The sequence below is a fragment of the Pangasianodon hypophthalmus genome, chromosome 5 (assembly GCF_027358585.1).
Source record: "Pangasianodon hypophthalmus isolate fPanHyp1 chromosome 5, fPanHyp1.pri, whole genome shotgun sequence".
NCBI classification, from domain to species: domain Eukaryota; kingdom Metazoa; phylum Chordata; class Actinopteri; order Siluriformes; family Pangasiidae; genus Pangasianodon; species Pangasianodon hypophthalmus.
In genome coordinates this window covers 17,840,960-17,856,341 of record NC_069714.1, presented here as the reverse complement: position 1 = coordinate 17,856,341, position 15,382 = coordinate 17,840,960, and the positions used below count along the sequence as shown (strand labels likewise).

General features: G+C 38.3%; 2 protein-coding genes across 2 annotated transcripts in view; both read left to right on the top strand.

Moving 5' to 3' along the window:
• The window catches only part of chn1 (chimerin 1), a 36,954-nt gene extending 34,479 nt beyond the window's left edge, over nucleotides 1-2,475 (top strand). The window contains exons 11-13 of the mRNA XM_026912706.3: nucleotides 410-547; nucleotides 964-1,069; nucleotides 1,215-2,475. Of these exons, the coding sequence (XP_026768507.3) occupies nucleotides 410-547; nucleotides 964-1,069; nucleotides 1,215-1,386 (416 nt within the window). The 3' untranslated portion in view covers nucleotides 1,387-2,475. The remainder of the gene's footprint in view (nucleotides 1-409; nucleotides 548-963; nucleotides 1,070-1,214) is intronic.
• Nucleotides 2,476-6,487: 4,012 nt separating this feature from the next.
• LOC113547453 (acetylcholine receptor subunit alpha) lies at nucleotides 6,488-15,382 on the top strand. The gene is made up of 9 exons (XM_026947803.3): nucleotides 6,488-6,757; nucleotides 8,080-8,222; nucleotides 8,408-8,452; nucleotides 8,589-8,698; nucleotides 9,513-9,708; nucleotides 10,277-10,514; nucleotides 12,345-12,568; nucleotides 14,580-14,819; nucleotides 14,951-15,382. Exons 1-9 carry the CDS (start codon nucleotides 6,697-6,699, stop codon nucleotides 15,077-15,079), a joined length of 1,386 nt encoding a protein of 461 aa, XP_026803604.1. The 5' UTR covers nucleotides 6,488-6,696; the 3' UTR covers nucleotides 15,080-15,382.

Here is a 15,382-nt window from a genome sequence, read left to right as displayed (position 1 = left end):
TAGAAGAAGAAACGGGGAGAAAGGATGGAACGAGACACAGACTGATAGAAATAGACGTGAACAGACCAGTGAGGAGCGAATGAGAGAACGAATTGGGTTAGTGAGATGTGAAAGCAAGCAGGTTATAACCCATAGCAGTGTCAGCTTGGCTTCTAGCTTTGTGATGAGAGGCCAGAAATCAAGTGGCAGAAAGCCTCAAAATCCAGCCACCACACACTAGTGCTGTCCAGTCGCTGCCAGGGTCATGTGACTTCACACAGAGCTATGCATGACAAATATCCCTCCATCCTCCACGGTGCTTGGCATCCTCTTATCTCCCAGGCCATATTTGTGGAAAAGCACTTCTTCTACAGTGAACCCTTGATGAAGCATGCGTCACCAGACTGTCTCTTTCCTGCTTTGTGTGTAGATGGGGAGAAGGCAGACATCTCAGTGAACACGTATGAAGATATTAACATCATCACGGGTGCTCTTAAGCTCTACTTCAGGGAATTGCCCATTCCTGTTATCACTTACGACGCATATCCACGCTTCATCGAGGCTGCCAGTAAGTCTTTGTCTTTCTCAGACACACACATTTACAGATAACAGTGATAACTCAGTCATTGCTCATTGACATGTTTGTGTGCCGTGGATGAATGCAGATATGCTGAGTTGCATTTCTGTATAACTGAATGAGCATCTCCTCAATTATCTCATCACTTTGTATTCAGCTAGAAATTCACATTTGTCTATATCTTATCTATTGGATAGAATATAAAAAATAGAGGCTTGAAAACATTATATATCATATAAAGAGCCAGCGTGTCTCCCAGTCAGCCTCTGAGTTGAGACATTCATTAATAACTATCGGTGTCATAGAAAGCTTGTTCAGTTTTGTTTCTGTCTGTATGCATCTACTTACTTATTTACTTGTTTGTAGTATAAATGTGTAATAGAGCTTGTGTTTATTTGTGGTCTCAGAGCTGACAGACCCAGATGAGCGTCTCGAGGCGCTTCATGAAGCCCTGAAGCAACTGCCTCCTGCTCACTGTGAAACTCTGAGGTATCTGATGGGTCACTTAAAAAGGTGAGGAACAAAGCCGTTATGTTTGATTTCCTGCCATCATCTTTATCAAAGTGACATTGTGAAATCATGCAACTATCATATAAATGTTTCATATTGCTCCAGCTAGTAATTCTGACACATCATATGTTGGTGTGTGTGTTTATAGAGTGACCCAGAATGAGAAGGATAACCTGATGAACGCAGAGAATTTGGGGATCGTGTTTGGTCCCACTCTGATGCGTGCGCCCGACCTCGACGCCATGACAGCACTGAACGATATTCGCTACCAGAGGCAGGTGGTAGAGTCTCTGATAAAGAACGAAGACATCCTCTTCTAGCCTGTCCATCATTCCACCTATATGAAGGAACAGTTGTTTTTTTAAAATCATGGGCTGCAGCTCGTGCTGTGTTTCTTTTTGTGTAAAGACTTGAAACTGAATATGAAGGACCATTGTATAATAGTCCATTCTTTCCACATCTGGTGGACCAGTTCTAATTGGTTAACGCTCTATTTTTTCTTGTTTAATGGGCGTGGATTACGTACCTTAACATTTGCATGTCTTCCTCCCCATTTTTGTCGGGGGTTACGGTAACTGAACAGCGGGACTCTGCAGAGCCAGTGTTGTTTATTTTGTGACGGTTTAGGGGTTACTGAGGAATAAAAGCTAGCCTCGACCTCCTGCTGCAGCATGTGATGAAGCTCGTGAAATCTGACGCGTCGTGACTGTACTTTTATTTGTCCCATGTATGTACACTAGTTCCTACTTGCCAAACGGGTTTTGTGTTTTGTGAGACTTGTAAATGTGATTTTTCCCGGTGATTTTTGGTGACACTTTACTTGAAAAGCTCAAAGTAAAAGCTGCTTTAGAAAACATTGTTAAGTCGTAAACAAGAAACTTCTGTAAACTCATTGTGGGCTTTATAGTTAACAGGTATAGTACCAGTAACAGCATGTATTAATGTGGTGAAATCCAGCTGTCTTAGGTTGTTCTTACATTCAACAGATTTGATTTTGTACTTGCTGAGTTGCTTACATCATTTTCTGTATGACCAGTGATTAATATTAGCTCAACTTTTTCCTTTTGTTTATACTGAGTATCTCATGAATGTCATGTTACCAGTTATCAATAGCTCTTCAAGTAAAGTGTCACTATTGATTTTTTAAAAACCTGTGACTTTTTTGATCCTTTGTCTCTGCCTATAATCTGCCTTTTTCATGCAGTACCTCTTCAGATGACTCTCCAGAGGCTCTTCAGCTCTACTGATGAAGGATATTCCAATCCGTTTACTACTCAGTGTCTGTCATAGTAGTCTGGCCTTTACAGAAATCTCTTGCACTCTGAATAGAACTGGCTGGTGTTTCTGGTTGTAATGTTTTTGTATTTGATTTGTTCATGGATTAATTTATTAAACGTCACTTTTAGAAATATGGAGTTTGGATTTTATTCTTCTTTTTCTTTTTTTTTTTTTTTTTTGCATGTAATATGCTGGGTTAATTCTGCAAGCTTTTCACAGAAAATGGCATAATATTGTATGGGGTGCATTTTTTTAAATCTACGGACAGGCCATGATTAGCTTTCAGAAATGATGACCTCGATGAAAGGTCTTGTACATATGTATGATGTTTGCATGTTTACAGTGACATTTGACGATCTTTGTGCCTTGATCCAGTAAACCCTACGGCCTGGCGTCAATCACACTGATTAGCATAGGAGCAACAACACCTCAGGCAGCATCCATCCCCCAAATCACTGCAGTGAGGGGAAAAAAACGCAGGAGGGAAGATTCACATGTTTCATTTTTAATTACTGATGATGGGTTGCCCTGCCTGCAGCATCCAAAATACTGTAATGACTTTTCACACTCAGTCAGTGTTGGTCTGTTTTCAAACATCATGCTTCTCTGCTATTATAATGCATATTTTGCTGAGTGTGGACATTCCCAAGGAAATTCCTTATCAGTGGTCCCAGACTGTGACCTGATTGTGAATATTGTGATTCTGGGTTAGGGAGAAGACACACATTTATTCATTTCCATGTTGGAGGCTGTTAATTTTCTATAAAATCTCATTAAATTGCTCCACATTGTTCTGTCAGTTACCCATAAAAGCAGCAGTCTAGGTTAGGTTATTAAAAGCCATGAAGCGTTACGAGCCCTGACCTGTTCCCTTATTACTGGCTTCGTGTCCATTCATTCTGTCTGCCACTCTGTGAGGTCTGATGCTGATGCTGTCTGTTATTTTCTCCCTGAAACTCTGAGACTGATCGATATGAATGTTATTTTCTCTCTGACCGTTTCTGAATTAACAAGTTTACACGGTGATTGCACAAAGTCAAACCTCATACATTATATTATTTAGATTCCGAAAGAACAAGTCAATATATATCAGATGTCTTAAGCTGTGTGTGTATTAGTTGAGATTTCTTAACCAACACCATAGAAAGGAATCAAAAAATGTTTTTAACAAATAATGTCGGGATAGTAATTAAATATCAGTCATAATACAATCCCTATCCTCAGCACCTTGACAACCACTGACATTGTTTTTGATTTTCTAGTTTCCTCTTCATTCTGTGTTAATATGCCCCCTGGAGCTTTCTGCTGCACTCCATTGACTCCTGAGTGAAGGCTGAAGCTTATGGGGGGAAAAAAATCACAGCAGTCTCATTTTTGAGAGAATGATTTATTGTTATTGTGCATCAGTAATCCATCTGTGTTAATACAACAGGGTGGCAAAGCTAAAAGCCCATTTCATCCAGCCTGCCGCTGTGTTAATGCCACGGTGACTGAACACTCATCCACACACATCTAATAACACACCAAATTAATTACGGGTCTACTGTGCCTTTCACACTAATGAATTGGAATACTGTGTGTGACGGCTGGTGTAACTGACCTTTCTGTGTCAAGTACATATGGAATTTCTATGTGCAGAGAGCTGCGCTATAGTATGCTGAAATACTAATGTGGACTGAAAGATTCAAAAGAGCTGAAGAGCTAAAAGACCCTTGCATAATGCATCCCTGACCTCAAATGCTCCATGTTCTTCCATTATTTATTAACGGAATATCTCAGCATTTTTCTCCCTAATCTCTATCCATTTAATCATTAGCATTTTTACTGCACTGAGAAAGGAACTGAAAACCTACTCATTTAAAACTCCCTTGTAATGGAAGTGTAAGGACCTTTGTTGAAATCTGTCAATAAAGGTTTTAAAATGCATCACCATATAATTTAAGTTCAAAATTGCAACAGTAACAGCAAAGATCTTAGAGAAGACATGAGAGAAAGTCTTACCAAAAGCATGTAGTTTTATCCAAATTTCCAATGCTCGAATATCATCATCATCATCATCATCGTTCATCTTCAGTAAGCACTTCATCCTGGTCGTGGTGGTGGTGGTGGATACAGAGTCTATCCCGGGAACACTGGGCAAGAGGCGGGAATACACTCCGGATGGCACGCCAGTCTGAAAGACCAAATTATACAGATTTACATTTACATTTATGGCATTTGGCAGACGCCCTTATCCAGATCGACTTACAAAAGATTTAGCACTTAATTAGCAAATACCTTTCATGAAATTCATGAAAGCATTTTCCAGTAATAAGTGTATTGCATAGAATTTCATTGTAAGTGAATTTTGAGGAAATGGGGTTCCCTTCATTTCTCAGCACAGGGGAAGTATTACAATGTAATTACATAAAACTATAATTGGTTTTACATAGCCACAAGGGCTCTAATGCTGGGATAAATTCTTGGTGTTTTATAAAATATGTGATTTCAGTGTCCTAGACACAAAGTGATAGGTTTAAATGTTGATTGTATTAGCTGTATATTCATTCAGTAATCATTTAATAATCATTAAACAATCTCTATCTCCTCCATGACTATTGTTCTGGGGGAAAACAATTCATTTTGCCATATGTGAATGTTCTTCTCTGAGTGATGCAGGAAGTCCATGCTGGTGCTTTTCCTAGCAGAGAGGTGGAAAAGTGTCAGGATGGCATGTATTGGAGGTTTGGAGACATCAGCAAAAGTTATGTTAGAGTGTCTGTGTTTGGACCAAGCTCTACAGTGACTATCCTGCATCAAGCTGAGATAGAGCAGGATTGGGACTCGGGCAGCAGTGGATGGGTTCAGTGTGTCTGGGCGAGTGTTTAGTTGTGCCGGCTGCACACTCTCGGCATGGCTGGACTTTCAGAATGGAGCTCTCCTCTACCTCTGCTCTCTCTGTCAAGGGCGAACGGGTTTAATCCTGCCAGGAGAGACACATGTGGGACTGAGATTCAGGTGGTCATGTGTGTGTGTCTATGTCGGTGTGTCTATGTGTGTGTGGGATACTGATCTCTCTTAATTCTGCAGTTGCCAGATCTGCCACTCTGACTCTAAATAAGATGAATGATGCAGGGCTGTGAGTAAAGTAGTGAAGGGGGAGGGAGGCAGGGGGAAATGGAGTCTGCTGGAGCATGGAGGGGGTCTCTGTATGGGGAAATTATTCCTGTCTGTAGAATGGAAGGTTGTGTCAGGACAGGGGCTGTGGATCAGCAAGGGCAGGGACGATTCAGAAGGGGCTAGCGATTAAATCCATCCAATCATACCCGAGACAGAAAATGTGTGTCTGCTTGAAAATAGTCTACAAACTGAATAGATAAAGTGTGTTGAATCCTTCAGAAGGCATCAGAACTGTTAGAAGGGATGGGGCATTAAATTTGCGGATGAGGCAGGTGTGAAACCGAGAAAAGGCACAGCGATGTCAGGCTCAGCCATCTGGAAAAGTCAAATCCAAAGCTGTGGCCTCTCAGCACCAGCTTGTGAAAATGATGGAGTAGGTCATGATCTAATACAATAACCTCATGCTGACTGGGACCATTGGCTCTAGTGTGACTCTAAAAAAGCTAAAAAAAAAAAAAAAAAATCTCAGTTTTAAGTATTAATACAGCTTAAAACATACTGCTATACAGTAGTTCAACACCAACTCCTGGAATTGATAGAGCAGAAATAATTCTCAATTCTCTCATTCTCAACCATATCTGATCAATTTTTTTTTTTAACAAATTTACAAATGATGTGGTTGAATTATTTTAGATAAAATCTGAATTACGTTGTGTGAAAAGGTACAAACACTAAGCCTGGCCCTAACCCTAACTTTAAATTTTGCATCTTTTCACAAATTTAAGTTTAAAAAAAGACAAATTTCAAAAAATATTATTACAAATTATTTTCCCAAAGGCAGCCATTTCTAAATCATAGCTTTAGTGTTTTAGTTTATTTTTTTCCTCTCTATTTTAGAAAGCTCAAATAACCAAGTGTATTTAAGAGTGAAGAAGGTTTTTTTCTGTGTTTAAATGTCACTTTATTATTGCATTCAGCTTACATACATATGCATATACAGTATGTGTTATATGTGAGACGGATTAGAGGTATTTGTCTCTGGTTTCATGTGCTACAGGGTGGATGAGTTTGACCCTGCAGTAGCATAAAGCAGACCAGACAGCTCAGTGAGAAACGAGAAGAGACAGAGAGACAGGCACCGGACTCGAATATTAAACCGCCCAGACCATACATGTTTAAAAAAAAGAGGCTTGTAAACTGGCGTTTTGTTATTCTTTCCTTTGAGAAGAGAGAGCAGGTTTTTCCATTTTTATATGAATACCAGTGACATGAAGTGGCTTCATTTGGTTTCTCTGCTCCTCTCTGTCTCTACAGGTACAGTCTGGCATGTGTTTATCTGCAATTTAATTTGAATTGTAATGAAAATTAAACATGCTAAGATGTCAATAATGTACATGCATGGTTGATTTTATATTTGGTGATTTTTTTTAATGGTTGCGAAAATTTAATGTGTGTTCTAAGCTCATTTTTAGTTATTAATCTAGTTGTTTGTTTATGACTAATGAAAGCCCAAGCCCATCAAATTTAAGGAAATGCATCAAAAGCATAATGTGTGATTGTGTGAATATAACCAGACACAGGAAGTTGTGGTCTAAACATTTTGTCACATAATTGATAACATAGACATATTACACAAGTTTGACCTTTTACTCACATACTTCACATAACTTATTTGAGGATCCATTTGTAGATATTAACTGATCCTCACTTTTTTATTTATCATTATATTACATACATATATTATTAAATATTTATGATAATTAATCCAGAGATTACATCAACTCAGAACTGTAGTATTTACAATGTAAGAATTTATAAACTCAGAGGTGAAAGAAGAGTTGTAATGTCCGTTTGCAGTACGAGAGGTGGAGTATCATTCTGTTTTTAGCCTGCACGACACATTAATTTGATTGACAGCTTCAGATGTCCAAGTGACTCTTAGTGACTTTGTTACTGCTCTCGTGGAGATTATTGCACATCTACAGACTGTTGTGACTGGTTTATATGAATGAACAGAGCTCTTGATCAAAGGACATGCAGTTAATACTAATTTAAAAATTCATGCTTAATATTTAAGTAATTTCCTTATGTCAATATATTAAACATAAGGCAATTATTTAAATGCCACACTTGTCCCTGATCTAGTCAGAGAATTGAAATAAAAATGTTAATGGTATATTAAGGCTGGGAATTGCTGACATGAGATACCAGTGGAAACGCAGAGAGCTTTTCCGGTAACTCGAGCCCTAATGGAATTTTCACACGTTTGTTTTGGGCTCGTCTCCAGCGGCGTGAGAAATCAGGCTGCCAGAATATTATCCATCATACCCTAAAGCTCCACTTCTGCTTCCACTTTACTTTATTTACAGGGTCCAGATTAGCACTACCTAAATCTTACCCAGTAATATTTCTTTTAATACATCACTTGCAGTTTTTTTTGTATAGCACTTTTAATAGCACATGTATCACAACATGTTTACAGAAATTGGGGTGGCACAAACCATGAATTAGTGTTAGTTGCCTGATTCAGACAACTTTTCATAGACAAACTTATAACACTCTTTAATAGATGCTGTTTTCAACAGAACTGTGTCAGCCAGAGGTTACATAGTGTTGGTGTGTTTTGTATCGAGCAGGACTGGTGTGCTGTTCAGAGGATGAGACTCGTCTAGTGAAAAAACTCTTCTCCGGGTATAATAAAGTGGTCAGACCTGTCAATCACTTTAAAGATGCTGTGGTGGTCACTGTAGGACTGCAGCTAATCCAACTTATTAGTGTGGTATGAATCATCATCATCACAATTACACAGTTACTCCAATTTCCTATACAGTTTTATTATTTATCGTACCATTATGAAATTTCAGAATACACAATAGCTGGTATTTTAAATGTCCACCATATAAACCTGCTGTTCAAGCGGATATGTGGAAATAAACAGTAAACATTCTGACTTTTCTCTGACAGGATGAGGTAAACCAAATTGTCACAACCAACGTACGTCTAAAACAGGTACCTGTGTTTTGATTTGAATCATTTTCTATTTACTAAGGAGGTCACAATTAATAGAAATGATCTCTTCCGAAGTTTCAACGATTTGTGTGTGTGTTGTTCATGATGATTAAACAATCCTCTCACTTTTCTTTAGCAATGGAAAGATGTGAACCTGCAGTGGAACCCAGAGGAGTACGGAGGAATAAAAAAGATCCGAGTTCCCTGCACTGACATTTGGAGACCTGACCTTGTTCTCTATAACAAGTAGGATATTAGATCTGTTTAATTTTAGTCATCTTTATTTGAACACATGTATGTAAAATGAGCAGGCTGTGTGAGTCTGAGCGCCATGATTATTCCTCTGGTGTAGGTTTGTGGATGTGTTTGTTTACATGCAGTCTGTGTTTGATGTACTGTATGGGCCTCTCATATAGTATCAGACGAAATCTAGATGTTTACACTGACATTTACAAGATTTAGCAGACACTTTTCTTTAGAAGAACCTACAGAAGTGCTTTTGTCTCCATCAAAAACATGCTCATGGTAGTACAAATAAGTCAGGGGCTAAGAGTACCATCAGGCTGTTAGAGAGTTTCTGTAGGATTATCCTTTATACTACACACTGCATATAACACACCACACACACACACACACACACACACACAGCAGTTTATTTTTTCTGAGAGAAACAGCTGTGGACGTGTGTGTGTGTGTGTGTGTGTGTGTGTGTGTGTGTGTGTGTGTGTGTGTGTGAGACCTGTGTTAATCGCAGTGCTGGTTGCCTGGCATGCACGTGATTGTGATGGCTCAAGGCAGAGCTACATCTGTTAACCATATCCTCTTCTGTTATCATTCACTTCTCATTTTTCTCTAATCTCGTTCTTCTGCCTACTATTTCCCAGCAACAGTCTTAGAGATTAATTTTGGATCTGCTTTGTAAAGAAAGTATTGAACCTCACACCTTGTCACTATACTGAGTAATGTTTATCTCTACAGCCTCTTGGTGTATATTTCTTTCTCTAAATTATTACTCTAGATTGTTAATGGTGTTTCTTTCACTCTTTTTGTACCTCCATAGTGCTGACGGTGACTTTGCCATTGTGCATGAGACCAAAGTTCTGCTAGAATATACAGGAATGATCACCTGGAACCCGCCCGCCATCTTTAAGAGCTACTGCGAGATCATTGTGCTTCACTTCCCCTTTGACTTACAGAACTGCAGCATGAAACTCGGAACATGGACATTTGATGGAAATCTTGTCGTCATCAACCCTGTAATAACATCACATAATATCTTACTGATAATTTGCAAGTGCAGATCATTCATTTGCTTAATTTATTGTGGTTTAAGGAGGAAACATTTCAGTGTTCTTGGAGTGGAGTTAGGGTGGCTTGCACTTGCATGTGTAAAACATTAAGATATTGAAAAAATACAATATATAATTTTTGACAGTGAAGAACCACTTGGAGTATTTTAATGCCAAGTTGTGTGACTTATGATGTACTGATGTAAAATAAGTCAACACTGTGGACAGACATTTACTGGAAGTATATAAAACATGTAAATACAGATTTTGTACAATAGCTGATTTTATCAGTTGTAAGGTCTAATTTTACAATTGCATGTATCAGCTATTGTATAAAGATATGATCTGATTGAATCATTCTGAATTCTAATGACAATTTATGTTATTGATTGAAACTTCAGCTAAGTCAACCTTAATTACATCTCAGTTGATCAAATTCTGATCTATTCACACCATGTCAGTTCACTCCCTCATAAACTGAATTACCTTGACTGTGGAGCGTCGAATTAGATCGATCGTCTTCTCTGTGTCTTAGGACAGCGATCGGCCAGACCTGAGTAACTTTATGGAGAGTGGTGAGTGGGTGATGAAGGACTACAGGAGCTGGAAGCACTGGGTTTATTATGCCTGTTGCCAAGACACTCCATACCTGGATATCACCTACCATTTCCTCTTGCTGAGACTGCCGCTCTACTTTATTGTCAACGTGATCATCCCATGCATCCTTTTCTCTTTCCTGACTGGCCTGGTCTTCTACCTGCCCACAGACTCAGGTATGAACTTGCTTCTAACACAAGGTTGGGTGGGTGGATGAGTAAACAGAACAGGCACTGGTTCAAAGAAGATGCTGGGTGGTTGGAGGAATACAGGGTTGACTGAATGAATTTAATTGCATGTGTGACTGACACAAACAGCCAGCATCAGATGTCTGTCATTGATGTATATATGAGATGTGTGTGTATGTAGAAGCGATGCTCTGTGTCTCATCATGTCTCCCAGTCTGACTCTGCTCTAATGTATTATACATCACACATCACGCTCAGTCTCATGATTTCAGAAGTGCTCTTCTAGATGCCTGAGTGAGATAAGGGCTCTTAATTTGGTAGATGATCTGATGAAGCTTGAGTTAATAATCAGTAGTGTGATCCTAATTTTTCTTGGTGCTCCATCTGCCGTAATTTTTACGCATGGTTGTATGGTTATGCATTGTTATGTGGGTTTATTTTAGAGATGTTTCTGATTAGTGATATGAATAAGTGTTTTAGTGTCTTTGGCTGGAACAGTCACCAAAAGGTCACAACACACACACACACACACGTTAGTGTCAGTGTTGATTCATCAGCTTAAGTAGCAGTCTCCTTGTTCAGTGGACCATGATAAAGGCAATAGTGCAATCTCCATAATCAGCACACAGTCCTTTCTGTGTAATAGCTCATGCTTGGAGAATCCTAAAGAGCTGACCAGAGTGGAAATGAACCCCTGACTGAACTCCCAGGACTCATCGGCTCCTGCACACTTACATTCCTCAATATTTATGGCTGCATACCTTTCTTATTAGTTTCCCTGCAGTCACTCAATAATTCATAGATGTTAAGATGCATAACTGAATAATAAGCTGAGTTTTGAAGAGCATTTGAAGACAGGTCAAGTAGTATAGCATATATGTTATTAACGATCCAAATCAGTAGACAAACTCGGGGGCAAAAACAAGCAAGAAGTCAAACATCAGGCAAATGCAGGGCATTCAAATCAAAATCAAAAAACTGCAGAGGCGAAAAGTAAAAATCAGGAAACAACTCATGACTGCACGCTGGAATGGCAAAGCATCACAACGGTACATAGAAGTAAATGAGGGTTAACAGAAAACTGGTGAGTGTAGCAGGCATGTGACTGAGAGTGGGCAAATGTCGGGGTGGGGTTGCAATGTGGCTTCAGATGTGACAACAGTTGGAGAGATAAAGAGTTACAGTCACAAAACAGGTTCAGCTGAAGGAGTGTCTCCTAGTATATTTCACAGATTGTCAGCATGTTACTATCCTAACAACATGCACAGACCTGGATTATTAGGTTTATTTAAAGTAATGGATGTGTATCAGCCAGCCAATTGAGACAGGAATGGATTAGAGCGATTATATACATGTATAGTGCTACTCTTTCTTTCTCACTTTTATGTGCACCCAAACATACACCATTGGCATGATAACACATTTAAGTGTTTGTTAGTTTTCTTTTGACCTGTCTTTATTTTTGCATTGCAATATCTCCCTACATAAATGTGTTTCAGTCAACAGCTTTGTATATATCCATAGCACTGTAAAGCCTCTGCCAACTGCCCACTGGCCTTCACCGTGACCTTGAAGCTTAGTATATTGTGCAAACACATTAAAAGATTATAAATAGACCACTGCGAGGCACCACTGGAGTTTAGAAGCCACTTGTGTATATTTAGCCTGACTGATGGCCACTCTGCTGGTCATATTGATGACCAAGACAGCTGAAAACTATGCTGAGCTGAATAGCTGTGTTTCTCTATCTGACATGACATCACGAGTGGTGAAAACTGTTCATTAAAGGCAGCAAATGATTTGTATATATGTGTGTAGGTGAGAAGATGACCCTCAGTATCTCTGTCCTGTTGTCTCTGACTGTGTTCTTGCTGGTGATCGTGGAGCTCATCCCTTCTACCTCAAGCGCTGTTCCTCTCATTGGGAAATACATGCTCTTCACCATGATCTTCGTCATTGCCTCTATCATCATCACTGTCATTGTCATCAACACACACCACCGCTCACCTAGCACACACACCATGCCTGCCTGGGTTCGCAAGGTGGGTACGAGAAGCAAAGCAGAATATAATTGTGTGTGCTTATGTTACTTCTCCTCTGTGACGTTTTTACTACTCTAATGTATTACACATATATTTCTATACATATGAGATTTAAATGAAGACCTGAGTCTATATTCTTCTAGTCCCTTGCCATCCTGACATTTCATGCATTCACCATATATTCTTAAAAATAAAGGTGAGAGGAAAGGTCATTTAGAGTGAGGCGCAAGAAGAATTATTTTACTGCTGAATCATTAGCCAAAGCAAATCAAAAATTCCCAACATAAATATTACCATTATGCAGATAATTATGCAGGCGACAACAAAAATGATTAAGGCATTATGGAGCAAGAGGTTCTTTAGGGCAGGGGTCTTTTTCGCTGCAGCCAAGCATCCCTATATCTCTAAAATTCACAGACCCCCTTCAACCATAATACAACTATTCAAATATTAAGGACATTATTTATGTGCGTACAGTAATATTTTGGAGTCTTAACGCATTTTATTCTGAATTCACCACAGAACACATCCACGTAGACAGTATTTATAGGCTGACGTGTTTAAGTCATGAAGGATTGGAGGAAAGCATTCAAGTTACCAGTCAAAAAGTATAATTACTATTCAGTAATAAATTAAATAGTTTTGCAAAAGGTTGATTTTGATAACAATATTTAAAAAAACCACACACACACACACACACACAGATGGTAGATGGAAAACAAAAAACATTTTGAGATTATTAAAATATTCAGCCATGTAGAATACAGAATACAGGAAAGTTATAATTAATCATAAAGGACAAATATGACTTCTAAACATTTAAAAAATTTAAACATTTCTCTCAGGTTGTCACACTGGCAGTTATGTCGCATGGATCTCTGAGAAAATAATACGTTAGAGGAACTAAAATAGGCTAATTCTTCTATGGCATCATGCAATTTTCTGGTGCAATTTATTTTTAAGAGTGTACAGTGTACAATATTACAATAATTGTAAGATACACAACCTGAGGTATGTTCCTATTTACATCATGGAATTGTTGTTATGTACGTTGTCTTACCCAGTGCTGCCGCCTAGTGATTCAATCAGTGTGTTATCCCTGTCTGAGATAGACCAACAAACAGACTTTACCTAATCTACTTTATCAAACACTGAATACACTTCCAAAGGTATTAGACATTTTGATTATCAGGATCAAATGGCAGCTACTATTAAGACATATTTCTGGAAAGCTGCATTTGAAATTATTACTAACCCAAGCTTCCTCCTTTGCTGTGCAGAGAGAAAAAAAGAAAAAAAAAAAAAAAAAGAAAGAAAAAAACCCTGTTAGTTAGTAATTGCAAGGTGGATGAATACAAAACAACATTTTGAGATTATTAAAATATCCATCCGTGTAGAACACAAATGAAATGCCTAAGAATAGAGAATACAGGAAAGTTATAACTAATCATAAATGACAAACATGACATTTAAACCTTTAAAAATGGAAAAGTTTCTCTCAGGTTGTCACAATGGCAGTTATCACCACTAGTTATCACTACCACAAGAAGGGATACATTACAACACAATTACAGAGTCAGTATTATTATATATCTCAGCTACTGTATATATCTAACCTATGTCAGCTTGGAAAATTGGACTAAACTAGCTAGTTTCAAGTTAGCTTGGCTTCATGACTCATCTTTCCTATTTAATCCAGGCTAAGCCTACAGTTTTCAGAAAAAATATAACAAAGTTTACCTGTGTTATCATTCAGAGACATCTGCTAGGAAGGAAAATGGATCTACCACAGTCTGCTACAGTAACATTTGCTGTAGGCAAATATCCACTCATCTTCTATAAGCAAAGAAAAAAATTTGTGATGGAAACTATAGTTACACCATAGCAGGATTTAGGTATATGTAAACAACTAAACGCAGTAAAAAATAAAAATTAAAAAGTGAAAACACTATAATGTATTAAACAGAATTCATTACTTAACTTTTATCACTTCTTCTTCTGCCGGATCTAGATTTTTATTGAAACCATCCCCAATTGGATGTTCTTCTCCGCTATGAAGAGGCCCAGCGTGGAAAAACGCACTAAAAACATTTTCACCCCTGATCTGGACATCTCTGATATCTCAGGGAAGCCGATGCCCACTGCTGTGCCCTTCCAATCACCCATAACCAAAAACCCAGATGTACGCAGTGCTATAGAAGGAGTCAAATACATCGCAGAAACCATGAAATCAGATGAGGAGTCCAACAATGTAAGACCATAAAGTGTGATAAAGTGTTCAATATTACTTTGATTCTTTATCAGTCTTTATCGTTATTACATATCTGTCTCTGTCTCACAGTATCTCTCTCTCTCTCTCTCTCTCTCTCTCTCTCTCTGTAGGCCTGTGATGAGTGGAAGTTTGTTGCGATGGTTCTGGACCACATTTTGCTCTGTGTCTTCATGGCAGTGTGTATAATTGGAACATTGGCTGTCTTTGCTGGGAGACTCATTGAGCTCAGTCTTTTATAACATGGTTATGATATTATATCAATAATTATAATATAAGGTGCCTTTGGAAGAATAATTATGTACATAAATTCATAATGTCTAGTATGATGTGCATCATTATATGAATGTTGGCCGAAAAACATGGAGTAATGATTATATATTATATTGTTTTATCAGAAACTTGTGTCATACACATTCAAGTCACAGTATGCAAAGCAGTGCCTAAATGTAGGCTGATTTATATTCACTATTGATATAGATTTTTCTTAGAAAATGCATACTGCTTTGATATGAATAAAAGTATATCCTTTTGTCTAAAATGCA

Bases quoted from the DNA above. Each gene is read 5' to 3' on its own strand.
- LOC113547453 (XM_026947803.3), top strand. From the start codon at position 6,697: ATGAATACCAGTGACATGAAGTGGCTTCATTTGGTTTCTCTGCTCCTC. The intron at 12,569-14,579 runs GTGGGTACGAGA...TGCCGGATCTAG, and splicing joins TGCCTGCCTGGGTTCGCAAG to ATTTTTATTGAAACCATCCC. The intron at 14,820-14,950 runs GTAAGACCATAA...CTCTCTCTGTAG, and splicing joins CAGATGAGGAGTCCAACAAT to GCCTGTGATGAGTGGAAGTT.